At 42.2% G+C, this 13,979-nt stretch overlaps 1 protein-coding gene across 3 annotated transcripts; it reads right to left on the bottom strand.

Moving 5' to 3' along the window:
* Positions 1-327: 327 nt before the first annotated feature.
* On the bottom strand, positions 328-12,046 carry LOC128756436 (golgin subfamily A member 6-like protein 25). Of its 3 annotated transcripts, none has more exons than XM_053860958.1 (6): positions 11,622-12,046; positions 5,293-5,723; positions 3,075-5,193; positions 1,372-2,070; positions 1,187-1,280; positions 328-1,089 (listed from the first exon to the last, which is right to left on the bottom strand). In XM_053860958.1, the coding sequence occupies exons 1-6, from the start codon at positions 11,948-11,950 to the stop codon at positions 883-885; spliced, it is 3,879 nt and encodes a 1,292-aa protein (XP_053716933.1). In that variant the 5' UTR covers positions 11,951-12,046; the 3' UTR covers positions 328-882. The 3 variants fall into 3 exon arrangements, with proteins under 3 accessions (XP_053716933.1, XP_053716949.1, XP_053716940.1); XM_053860974.1 differs by having other exon boundaries at positions 11,834-11,961; XM_053860965.1 differs by lacking the exon at positions 11,622-12,046 and adding an exon at positions 8,303-11,467.
* Positions 12,047-13,979: the final 1,933 nt, after the last annotated feature.

Below are 13,979 nucleotides of genomic sequence, written 5' to 3'. Positions count from 1 at the left end.
TTTTCCAAACTTGGCTTTGGTGTATTCAGTGTAATTCGTCAGCCTTTATAAAGTGAACAAGATAAAACAAAGGAAACGAACACTGATACTTTACGCAGTGTTTATGATAGTGGACTGAGATTAGATTATTCAGATTAGACAATAAAACATTCATTTTGATTTACAGAGAGTTTCATTAAATCTAATGCGCAACGCACCTCAGGGGTTGAAGGAACCCTTGTTGGATGCAGTCCTTGTTCACAAATTATAGATTGTCTTTTTAAAACCTGTTAAAATGTAATCAAAGACCAGGAAACATATTTTGGAAAAAAAATCTTTATTCAATTTTACTATTTAGTCAAAGAACAATGCTCAATTGTTGCCCCCAACATTGCGCTAGAACACACAAACACCTGTTCAAATGTACAAAGAGAAATCACACATGATTACAGTAAATTAATTTAATCACTGATCATTATTTAATGTTATAATCAAAAGACAGTAGTCTGAAAAATGAAAATGCAGAAATCAAACAACCCCAGTATGAAGATGAAAATCCTCATGCTTGGAGCATTAGCTTTGTAAAGTGCGTGTTCGAGTTAGCAGACTAGTCATGTAAACATCATGCAAACATGTAGTGCAAAAGCAGCGTAGGTTCAAAGGCAAAGTGCAACAATGCAACAGAAGGCACTTTCGCAACACTCACCATGGCAGACTACTTGTAACCCTAACAGAAGTACATACAAATACACAAGTGAATTGTTTCAACCACAAGCAATTTGAGAGAGCTGAACGAAGCCATGACTGTGATTTGAAATTGCCAGAGTGACACTCAGACAATCATACTTGGGCATAACTTCATGGTTCATCATCTACCAAAATGATAAACTCTGTGTAAGCAGCCTATACAACCGTCTTCATGGAGGTCATAGACATGAGAATACTTGGTTGTTCTTCCATGACACGAACCAGTAGGTTGTCAATGTACTGTTCTAGCTCTGCTATCTTCTTGTCCCGATCCATCAGCTGCTGCTCCTGTTTCTGGACCAGACCTACGAGCTCATCCTGAGTCAGCAAAGAATACGGTCCCTTCACTTCAGATCTTTTTATCTGAGAAAACATAGAAAAAAATCCACATTTCTCTTGTGTTGTCTACAGTCATGGAACGGTGGTGAAAGGGGAAGCCCAATAAGCAGTAATATAATACCTGTTTGTTCTGCTCTTCAACGGCTGGAGCAGATTGCACTTTCTGCCCATGAACTTGATGCTCCAGAGCATTTAGTGGTTTTACAGGTTGAAGCCTGAAACGAGAAAAAACAATTCAGACCAAAGAACACAGGCTTTAAAGTAGTGGTTTACAACCTAACACTTCATGTTGTCACGTGGCCTCACCTTCGAGGGGTGGTAGGAGGATGAGCCCTCTTGTGGCTCTCCTCCACTCTCTGCTGAGGCGCAGACTTGTGTGGGGAGCCCTCGGGGAAAGACAGAGAGAGGCCCGAATCTCGTTCAGGATCACACATTGGTTTCTCACTGTCACGCGGTGGTGTCAGATTGAGATTGTCAGCGAAGGGGTCAGAGGTTGATGGCATTGTTGGATTTGTGGGAGGCTTGGGGGCTCGGGTCACCTTGGAGGACTTGGTTTTTGCTTCAGAATCAGGATGGACAATTGAAATGGCAGAGTGAGGGATTTCAGTGTCTTCAGCATCATCTTCTTCAAAGGGATTTAAACTACGACCTGGTTTAGAGGCAGCTGACAGCAGCCTGTGAGACGGCCTGGATGGTGCAGGACCCTTAGAGTGTTTAACTCGTTCTGAGGGCCCAGTGACGTCATCGGACTTTGTCTGTGTCGGAATCAGTCTGAGGGAAGGGACAGCTTCTGCCAGTTGTTGAGGAACAACACTGACAGTTTTGGGATCTTTGTGTTTCATTGTCATTTGTGCTTGTGACTCATCCCACTCCTGCTGACGCCGTCTCACAGCTGGATTCCTTCCTGGAGGCTGAGGCGCTGGAGATTTCTTCCACTGACTAACAGAATGGTCCTTGTCACTTATTAGAACTGCCTCGCTCCTGTCAGATGAATCTGACTGACACCTAAGAGTGAAGGCACAAAACCATTCATGAAAGACATACTTTTGGAAGTCACATATTCCCACATGACACACTAGAAAATGGAGTTAGCCTTTTGTGGATTAAAGATAATGTCAAATACATGAAGGACTTGATAAATGCTACAAACAAAAACAATGCTAAAAGAAAAACGTTCAAGAAAATGCTACTAAACAAACTCAGCCACACTATTTTTAACAGAAATATACAAGATGATAAACTACTACTACTAAAATGTCTCCAGAAAGTGGTGGGCAAAAATATTTATTTTAAATAACTGTCTCGATTTCATTACTATTTCATTCTATTTTGCATGACTTTATTCTAGTTTGGGGAATTTCCAGACAAATTAGCATCAACTTCATAACAATGATTCTGTCACTCGTCATATTTTGGAGCGCATTTATTTGGTTCTGTATTTAGTTTTTAGCAACATTAAAACCACTTGGCAAACTTTATTGGTCTACGAGTGTCAATAAAATGTTGAATTGAGACGTCACATTGCGCAGACAGTCTTTGGCGTGGCGGGTCTCACGAGGAAGGCTTCTGTCATGATGGCGTGCGTGGTCAAGTTAGAGACACATCCGGTTTAAAAACTCAAAGTTGTGTTTGACCGGCTTCTTCGCTGCGAGCATGTGTGGGAACAGGAGCGCTGACAGATGTATAGTGTATAGAAAGAATGTGACTGAATCCATGTAGTGCCCTCACATTGGCAGATCACCAACACGTAAATGGTTCATGGCGTCATCAGATCACGAACTTCTGTCTCCAAATTAAATTGGACCATTTCCCACGGGTCACCTGACACTCAGAGTGCTGCGGCACACCGGTTGAAAAACACTGAAGATGCAGGTATTTGTTGTTTTTAGAGCAACTACGGACAATGTACTGGTAAATTGTTTTGTTTATCGTGAAATGTCAGAAACCCTGTGACGAATCCTTGACAGTGAAAGACAAGACTATCTCTCCATTGTGACTGGTGCACAAACCTTGGCAGGACCGTCGACACAGCAGGCGAGTCAGGAATCTCATCAGAGGGATTATCGGAAAGGTTTTCCTCAAGTGGATTCTTGGAAGAGTCGTCAGGAAATTCACTTCTCTCTCTTGTTTCTTCATCCAGCTGCCTTTTCTGTTCCTCGTCTTGAATCCTGTACTCCCGGAGTTGACTTCTTTGATCTTCCCTCATTTTTTGCTCCTCCTCAGCCCTTCTCTCCATCATTCTGCTTTCCTCTTCTAATAGCCGTTCCCTTCTCACTCGCTCTTCTTCATCTCGTCTCTCCTGCTCTTCTCGTTCCATCCTTTCTTGTTCCTTGAGTTTTGCTTGCTCCTCTTGTCGTTTACTCTCTTCCTGCTCTTTTTGAATTCTTTCCTCCTCAGCTCTCTTCATTTCTTCGAGTTTCTTCCTTTCCTGCTCTGCTCTTACCTTCTGTTCTTCCTCTCGCCTCAGCGCTTCTTCCTTCTCTTGTCTTTTCCTCTTCTCCTCCTCCTTTCGGATTCTCTCTTCTTCCATCAATATTTCTTTTTCTTGTTGAATTCTTGCCTCTTCAACCCGTTTCCTTTCTTCTTTTTGTCTCTTTTCTTCCATTTCCCTCTTTAAATTCTCCTCTTCCTCTTTTCTTCCTCTCTCCTCTTCCATCAACCTTGCTTGCTCCATCTGTGCTCTCTTTTCTTCTTCCAGCTTCCTTTCTTCCTGTCTTCTCTTCTCGTCCAGCTTCCTTTCTTCCTCTTGTCTCTTCTTCTCTTCCAGCTTCCTTTCTTCCTCTTGTCTCTTCTTCTCTTCCAGCTTCCTTTCTTCCTCTTGTCTCTTCTCTTCTAGTTTCCTTTCTTCCTCTTGTCTCTTCTTCTCTTCCAGCTTCCTTTCTTCCTCTTGTCTCTTCTCTTCTAGTTTCCTTTCTTCCTCTTGTCTCTTCTTCTCTTCCAGCTTCCTTTCTTCCTCTTGTCTCTTCTCTTCCAGTTTCCTTTCTTCCTCTTGTCTCTTCTTCTCTTCCAGTTTCCTTTCTTCCTCTTGTCTATCCTTCTCTTCCTGTTGCCTTTTTTCCTCCTGTCTCTTCTTCTCTTCCATTTCTCTAAGTCTTTCTTCTTCCCACAGCTTTTCTTGCTCTCTTTTTATTCTCTCCTCTTCAACTTGTTTCCTTTCTTCCTCTTTTTGGAGCTTTTCTTCCATTGCTCTCCGTAATAACTCCTCTTTCTCCTTTTGCAGTCTTTCTTCTTTGGCTTGCCTCCGTTCCCATTCTCTCTGTTGTTTTTCTTCATGCAGCTTTTTAATTTCTACTTCTTTCTCTTTTTGAATTCTTTCCTGGTGTTTCCTTTCCTCCTCCTCCTCTAGAATTCTTTTCTTTTCTAACTTTTCTTGCTCTTCCTTCCTTCTTTGTTCAACTCTTTCAAACTCCTCCCTTTGCATTCTGTCTTCCATAACCCTCCTTTCCTCCTCTTCTTGCCTCCTTTTCTCCACCACCAACCTTTCTTCTTCTTCCTCTTTCAGTCTTTGCTCCTCCTCTATATGTTGTTGCTTCCTTTTTTCTGTGTCAGCCATTTCATTCTCCTTACGAATCCTTTCCTCTTCTCTGGCTCTGCTCTCCATCACCCTCTTTTCATCCTTCCTTTGCTTTTCTTCTATGATCTTGCTTACTTCTCTTTTTTCTTGCTTTCCTTCCTCAAATCTTTTAAGCATTTTCAGAACTTTATGATGGCCAACTTCCCCCATGCTGCCGTCTTCATCACTCCTCTGTTCCACCTCTTCTTTGCTCTGAATCTCTGGAAGTCTATCATGCCCTCCACACTCTTCTTCCTCAAGCCTTCTGTTTTCTGATACGCAGTCCATCTTATCAACACTTGCGTCTGCTTCTTCCTGCTCCTCCGTCCACGAAGGGCATTCTTTCACAACTCTGAGTGAATCCACAGAAGGTGGAGAACTCTGCGGAACGTCCTCCATCGAACCGTGCCCTGAACTGGTGAGACTGAAGTTGGATCCGGTGCGAGCGCTGCGTGGCTGTGGCTCCTCACAATAGATGTGACTTCCATTGATGCACAAGTTACTTTGTTCCATTTGTTTCTGAGAATCTCGGCTGTCGGAGCGTTTGTGCTTCAAGAACTTGAACTTCTTTTTGCCTGCAATGTGGAATCACACATAGAAACAGAAAATTAAGAAATTAGAAAAAAAAAAACCAAGTGAAACAATTGAAGCATCAATATTATTCCAATAATTACCTTCTGAAGTATCCACATTCAAGGACGACAGGCTTCCTGTCAATGATGAGTTTTTCCCAGGAAGGACAGTCATTGACTGGGACAGATTTTTCTGAAGATTGGACTTTGGGGCAAAAAGCGACTTCATCTTGTGCTTCTTCTTCTTCTCCTCCTCGTCCCTTCCTGCAGCCTCCTCCAAACCCCCCTTCCCTTCCTCCTCACTGTCGGTCAGAACCTGGCCGAACGTCGGGACCAAGACAGACGACGCTTCCGATTCCTTCTTCTTGCCTCGAACTTTGTCTTTAAACTTGCCCAGGCGAGACCTGGATTTTCCAGCAGCGGAGAGGTCAAACATACTGGCGGTCATGTTGTTCCTCATAAACTGTATGTCAACAAGAACCTCTCCTCTGTCTTTGTCAGACTTCCCAGTTTTATCCAATAACTTGAACCACCTGCAGAACAAGAGAGATTCATTTTAATTCAAGTGTGTCAATGAACTCATTCAAAAACAAACCACACATTGACATCATTCTCAAAGTGCTTGTAAGGACTAATACGGGAAGCAAGACTTGCTCAGGTTTCTTGAAGAGGCTTCTCTTTCTCCCTACCGTCTTCTAAATAATAAATAGTGGGGAGTCTCGGGTATATGACTCCTGAGAGTTTGTAAGGACAACAGCAGCATCAGAGTGAGTTCTCACAGGTTCACAATTGAAAATGACTCTGCATAAAAGTTTGAACCCGTCTCTCACTTACAGCCACTTGCTCAGGCAGTCAGGGTAAAGAGACCCTATAAGAAATCCTTCGCCTTCTCATATTCCTGCAGCCGTGTCGGCAGAACATGCATCACTCAGTAGCAGTAGGTTACTGCTTTGTTGTTTTTTTTTAAACCAGCTTACACCAAGGTCTTCATTTATTGTGTTGACTGAGTGTCATGTACAGACTATCGAATCCTCGTTTGGCTGTTTGAGGTGCCACAGTTGTGTTGACATGCTGTTCATGCCAATAGGAATGAAACAGACACTTGCAAACCTTTGGTCAATCCTGTATGTACTGTATGAAAATCTAAAAAGGTCAGACAGTCAGACCTAGGGATGCTCCGATCAGGGTTTTTGCTGCCGATCACCGATACCTATCACATGGATTGACAATGACTTTGGGATCAAAATGAGGAGACCTTCTGTGTACATGATGTGAAAACATGAACCATTAAATAATTTTAATTCAGACACGTTTTAATACACATCTTCAAGAAGGCAAAAAATAGAGGAAAAAAAAACTTGCAGAATGCAGCAACTTTTCTGGCAAAAGGACAACTGAAAAACATTTAATTGGAGACAGACGTCGCAGTTTGGTGAGTCTCTTGAGACTTTGTGATGTTCTTAAAATATTTACATACTGGCGACTTGTAGCAGGACTCTTCAGATTCAGGTGGCTGTCTCCACATAACTGACACCTTAAAAATGCTTCTCATCTAGCTCGGTGAAATTAATAATTATTTCTTGGGCAATTAGCTTAGCATTCCAAATGTCAGACTTGGACGGGAAGGTGTTGCTAAGTGTCAGCTGTGCTAACAGCCTGCTGCTGAGGAACCAGCGGTCTCACTTTCATGAGCCTAGAAAACTCTCTTTGAAGGCGCTTCCCTGCCCAGCATTTTCCTGTGCATGTGCTGCAGGATGCAAACTTTAAATGACATCTGAGTGCCGGCTGTAACAATGTGATCGGTTGTTGTGACTGGCAATGACAGGTAGTGAATTCACTGGCATTCAGCGGTCACGCTGAAATCGGCCAATTACGATAGGTGACCGATCAACCGGAGCATCCCTGTCAGAACCATGTTCCAGGTGCTAGTGCTCATCACCTCCCTCTTGTACTTGAGTTTGCCTTAACCACTGAATTCAAAGGTGAAGGTTCCAAAGCCAGCAAAACATTAACAGTGAAACCATAAACACTACTCCTCATTAAGCATAAATAAATAAATAAATCAATGGCCCAACAACAATTGCCATCAACAACCGAGGCACACACACTCTGTAGACTTGAAAACAATCCAACTTTTAGTTATTTCCAGTGACCTAAAGTCACCAATGAGGTTTCCAATAATTTAATATCCTCTGGTCTAGAAGAAGGGATTCACAAGCAACTGTTCCGAGGCCATGGTCTCACTGGATTACTTTTGAAAGTGGCAGTTGTGAACTTGTGAACCAAATTTGGCTTAAAATGTTCCATAAAACCCACATTAGGATCAAACTGCACACTCAATTGCTTCTTTCTGGGCCCTGCGATGCTGCCATGGAAAGTGAGTCAGCAAAATAGCAGCAATTCATTTAAAAATATACAATATATATAAATTAATTAATAAGTAAGTGTTTTTAGCAGTGTTTTAATATACATCTGCATTTCCCAGTTTACCTCGGTATAACATCGAACAAAACAATCCTTTACATTCTACAGAGTTGTCATAGACATTTACAGATGAACTGATAAAACTACAGTTTGGGGACTACAGTAATCCCTCCTGTAATAGAATAAGTAAACAGTATAAGTCGACCAGGAAAGAGCCATTTGCAGAGTACCAATCCTGTGGAACTACATGGATTAATATTTGTGACAAGCATGAGCCACTGGCAGAAACAACCAGCATGCCATAGTTAGTCAAGTGATTTCACACCGCGTTGGCGGAGTTTTGGTTGAAGTCTATCAGGAGAAAAAAATACTGATTAATGCATTCAAAACACGTCAACAATGAGAACACTAAATTGCTTCTTTCTCGGCTCCACGATGCTGCCATGGAAAGTGACTCAGCAAAATAGCAGCTGAAATGTTTGTGGAACATCCGTTGATAACCAGAAAACCAACCCTGAGGAAAGTTTCAACCCAGTATATATAACCCAGTCCAAAGTGGAGCAGCACACAAGTGGAAAGCACTTATGAATGCATGTACTGTGTTTACCAGGAGCGGAGGGGCGGGGAACCTTTGATCAGAACCTTCCAGTTCCCACTGACCGCACCAGTATGTATGGGTCGAACCCACTTTCAATAACTCGTCAGAGTGCAGAGAGAACATGCTCATCTGGACAAACAATTCCAACACATTCCTCGGTGAGAACCTGACCCAGAGTTTAGACAACACCGGAGAGTGGAAGGATGGCTGTTCACAGCAGTATGACTCACAAAGACAACTCCACCTTCTCATTTATTTTACATCAAAGGACTGATAGAACAGTTGGTCTTGGTCAACCTTTAGCTTCAATAAAATCTTATACGAGTAGCTTGCCTTTGTCATCCAAACAGAATTCCTGCAGTTTTATCAAGAAGGGGGAAAAAGAAACAACCACCTAAGCAGAAAATGTGCTGACGAAGCATGAATCAGAGGTCAGCTCACCACTGAGCAAACAACTCCAAATGAAACTTCAGCACCGGAGAAAGGAAGGAAGTGAGTAACAGCCCTTAGAAAGTCTGCTTTCACCTCTTTAAGCGTTCAACCAGCAACTACACCCTCAGTTTTCCCACTCATTTTAGGTTCTTCTTATCCTTCATGATTTTCAAAACAAAACAATGGAGCAGAAGACCTTTTCCTGCCATTTGCAAAATGAGGCGCTCAATGTTTACAAATCGTCATCCTCCATCTCAGAAGAAACTCAGGATAAAGTGATGTAAAACGCTTCAACGACATTCAATGGTCGATAGTAGGGCTGCCGCCATCATTTCAGTATTTGAAAATTCTATTAATTATGTCTATAAAAACATGTCTGTACAGTAGCTTACTGTAGAGGCAACATAGAAACTATTATGTTGGTTAACGTTTCCCGTTAATCTCATCTAAACACACACTCAGCTGCTCCCGAGTGGCATCCAATAATTAAGGACTTTGAAAATGCATCCTTCGGTGTGAGGCTTGAACTTGTGATAAGCATGTTCTGCTCTTATCCTGACACACAGCTTGTGTGAGGAAGAAGAGCCGAGTCAGTAGAACAACTTACAAGAGGGATAAAGTTGGGGCACCAAACTGGCCCTGGCTCTCTGGATAAGACCTCATATAGTGGTCCGAGAGGGCTGGATGAAAGCATGTGTACAGGAAATGAAGGGATGATGAAACTTTACGGTTGCTGCAGTGTAGCCTCATATAGCATTGCCTCATCTTACTGGACTTCAGTGAGCATGCTCCACGGAGGATGGTTGAAGACACATGACCTTGCAGCTGGTAAAAACTCAAACGATAAATCAATGTTTTGTTTTGTAAAAGCGGAGCCAGTTCTACTTTCATCCATGTTTGCAGTGCAGATGTGAAAGTGAAGACTTTACAAAGTGACTCGTTTTCCTGACAAAACACTGGACCTGTTTTGTTGAAACAGCCAAAGTATTTGGGCTTCATCGATCTTAACTTTGAGGAATGTGAAACACTTTGGACCTGCACAGATAAACCCCTTATCCCTTATCTGACAGAAACTGGCGAGAAGTCAAAGCACATTGATTCACTTTACAAAGCTTCACAAAAGTAAAGAAGGAATTTGGAATAGGCATTGACTGCTCCGCAACATGAGCTTAAGCAGAAATGTTTATATCTCAGCACTAGATCTAGGACTTAGGACAAAACAACAATTCTGACTTCAACTAATAGCATATTTAGACATGCATAACCCCCTTTTCTACAATGGAATCACAAGTGGCAAAACTAAAAGAAAGAACATGAATGAATTAAGGTAGAAACAAACTTGCATTGATATGAACAAATTAATTCTTATTTATAAAAGTAAATTAAAACAATACTACACAGCCAAAAAAATGATATATATGAGGTACTTGAAAATGAATACATAAACAGAACCGTGTACATAAATGTGGATTGAAGGGGAAGCGATAAATGTATAGATTTATGTGGAAGGAAATATGCACTGAAACGGGAATAATTGATATGGGAAATACATTTAAAAATATACAGTAAATTAATTGCTGAGTAAATGTCCTTTACCTCTGTGCAACATGCATTTGAAACATCGAACAAAACGGTTCAACAATGAGAGGCAAACAGCCACACTGGGTGTTTGTGTGTGTGTGTGCGCTCAGTATCACACACTGGAGAACCAAAATACCTGAACAGATTAACACAATCCCCATTATGTGAGCACAACTTTCACAAATGACAATGGTTCATTTCGGAAACACAGTACTTGAATTATGCCTTATATCAGTCTAAATTCAAATTCACCTTCTGGTTTTGGGCATGAGGGTTCCACAGTGAGATCTGAAGGTTGAACAAAATGCAACCAAAGTTCACCTTTTAACTTAATCCTGAGATGCGTGAAGAGCTCTGGAGAGGAGAAAACTCACTCCCTTTACAACCCTATGTGGGATGCGTGGTATTTCATCCGATGAACAACTTAAGATCAAAATATGGCAATAATAACAATGGCCCCTGCAGCTCTCCTTGTTCCTGAGACGTACATATATGCAATGTAAAAACAATCTAATGTCCTGTTGGGCCTAACTTCCAAGTCATGCTTCTTCTTTCAATGACAGCATTGTGACCTGACATTTGCAGTGTAATCTAATGGGAAGTGAACTGCACCGTTACAAAATTAGGAAGTCCAGACTCTTTCCACTGTCAGCAGCCTGTGCACACTACAAGTCACTCCACAGAGCTTATGCAACTTTGCCACAGGGTACACCCCGCGGCGGAGGCAGACAGGAAGCTGAGATCACAAACAATTGTGAGGTGGAGATTTAATTTTAATTATCTACCACTTTAGATCTTTAGCTGCCGGAAAGTCGGCTCTCAGAGCGGAATCTAGTTTTGAGACTCAACAAAGACTTGCTTGTTGAAGGAAATATGTTCAGGGACGTTTGCAATGTTGCAAAAAAAAAATAAAAAAATACAGCAGACTGTAGCGAAGAAAAAAAGCTAAAAATGAGATATGATTATGTATTTATTTTTAGAAAAGAGGATTTGACTGGACAATTGGCTGTAGTTCTTTGGAAGCTTGCCATTCATCATATTCACAATGAACGAGAAGCTTGGGGGAAGGACTTTCAGAGTACGACACTAGGTGGCGACACACAAGAGCGGTAGAGCAATATCGCGTCAGAGCTCTTCCCGACAATTCGGGTCGGGCACCGGCCCAATTTAGCGCAGGTGAATTCAACCAAAGTGCCTTTGACGCCGAACATGTGATTAACATTTTAAGCGTTTCAGCTGTACTAAGACTTTTACAACCAACACAGACCCTTACAACCTTTAGTTGGTTAATGTTTAACGGTCAAACCGCAATGCTCGCCACTCACGTTCTGACGATGTTTTCACATTTGTACCGACTGTTTTCTTTCTTTAATCGATAGACTTTAGTCGGACTCACGCGGTCTTGTCTCGGCCCGTGTCTTCGCTGAGCTGGACCAGGTCGATGACCGCCTGACCCAGCAGTTTGTCCGGACCCACCAGGGCTCGGTGCAGGACGTGGACCTGCAGCGTGCTGCGACCCCCCGGCAGCAACTCGAAAGCGGCCTCCTCCTTCCAGACCGGAGCCACGCTCTTCTCCACCACCGAGGTCTGGAACTTCTCCTTCCCCACCTGCATCACCGCGTAGGCATCGTTGGTTCCTTGTTTGCCCTTCACCCGCAAACCCCGGGCCTGGACCGCGGTCACCTGGACGCTGGTGGGACTCCACAACTGGTCCGTGAGCGACATCTCCACCGCTCGGGTTCGGAGGTGTTCAACGCGGAGTTGGTCAGAAGTAAAGTTTCTCTGAGCCTCGCCGGACTTGAGGAAACAGCTGAGTGGGCGTGGTCTCACACAGAGGCGCCCTCAAGTAAAGCCTGGCTCAGATTAGCGGATTAGTTGACTGATTCATCCTCACGCTGCCAGAGCCGCCACACCTGAGCCTGTGACGTCACATGTGAACTGAACGCTGGAGCATCAGATGCTCTCGCGAAGTCCGGTCGTTGTACAATGTACAATGGTAATAAAGTATCTATCTATGTCTATCTGTCTGTCTATCTATCTATCTATCTGTCTATCCAACTATCTATCTATCCACCTGTCTTTTTGTCTGATAGATGGTTGGGTGGATGGGTAGACAGGCAGACAGACAGATAGCAGATTGAAGGATAGACAGATAGTCAGATAGATAGCAAGTCAAAATGGGGTCCTTCAAAACCATGCGAACCACTGTCTTATACGTAAATGAATGAACACTGCCCTGTTGAGAAGAAGTGTTTGATCTTATACTGACTCCTGCTGGCCTAAAACAGTAATAGTCTCCTCTGACCAAATGCACAGGAAACTGAATAATTTTCATTTTCCGTCAGACGCAGTACACATTTGGTATTTCTATACATTTCTAAATGTCTATATAGTTATTTGGTCTTTGAGTGAATAAGCTACTTATTCATTTTAATGAATGCTTCCAATGGCATTTTAAAATGAGGGCCATTTGGAGTCAAACTTGCGTTCAAATCAAGTCAATAGAAATAAAAACAAATGTCCTTACAAGACTACTAGCAATCAGCAAGTGACACATCAAAAGCAACACGCAATCGTTTTGTCCTATTTTCACCCACATCTGGTTGGTCCTGTTGGCGTGACTCACGTTTACTAAAAAAAATAATAACTAGTGACCTTCGTATTTCTGTGATGCATGTTAATGCCCACAAGGTGGTAGTAGCGCGCTATTACTGAACACTCGTTATTATTATTATTATTATTACTATTATCATTATTGTTGTTATTATTATTAATGTGTTAGGTGAATACTGTATCTGCAGCATGTCATGTTGACAACACAGAGGCAAGATTTAGTCCCCCCCCCCCCACTGGGATCTAGTCCACCCCACCAGAGATGACAAAAGCACCCTGGAGAGATGCCGAAGCAGAAGTGACCCAGGAGAGATCAAGTACCCGGTCCAGGAGACCCATAATCCCCTTGTGCCGTGGCGTCTCCGGGGAAGCGCTGTTGACGAGCCGCAGCTCCACTATGTTAGAAAGAGTGACACCGGGCTTTAGCGTGTTCCCAAAGACGTTTGTTCTAATCTTCAGATAGTGCCATATTATTAGGACTTATGAGGTGCATGCTCGAGATTCACATTATCTAGACAATAAGTGCATTTACACGATGAACCCTAATAATTTATGTCGTTAAAATACACATTTCTATTCCACATGATCGTCGAGATAGACCTATAGATGGCGACATTTTATACCATGTAACTGCATCAATCTCTTGGACAATTGGTCAAGAAAAACAGTCCCTGCACAGAGCATTGAAGAAACGACTTAAAGACTGACTTTCATGTGATGTCGCCTACTTACTGGACTCATTGATTGGAATTGAATCTCTGTAATTTCACTGTCTTACTGCATTTTATTCTCTTTTGTTTCTCAATGTACAGTATCTGTCTTGTTTCCATTCATCTTTTGCACTGTTCTTACTGTTGTGTCTTGTGTGTTTTTTTTGCAAAGCCCACAGTGACCAATTCTTTTTTATATTTGTTGTTTATTATATGTTTTTATTTATTTATTATTTTTGTATTTAAATACCACTTTTTGCTGCATCATTATCAAGATAGATTAGATTGTCATTATTCTTTCCTCAATAGGGAAATTTACTTTTTCGCAGCATAGTAACATTAAAGACATACGCAAAGCAGCAACACAATCACCACTGTAGAAACAGCAGAAAATCACTGGTGCGGAATATATATCAGTGTGAGACCACTGA

Source organism: Synchiropus splendidus, chromosome 1 (assembly GCF_027744825.2).
Source record: "Synchiropus splendidus isolate RoL2022-P1 chromosome 1, RoL_Sspl_1.0, whole genome shotgun sequence".
Lineage (NCBI taxonomy): Eukaryota > Metazoa > Chordata > Actinopteri > Syngnathiformes > Callionymidae > Synchiropus > Synchiropus splendidus.
Note: the sequence above shows the minus strand (reverse complement) of the source record. Positions and strands in the feature narration are given on the sequence as shown.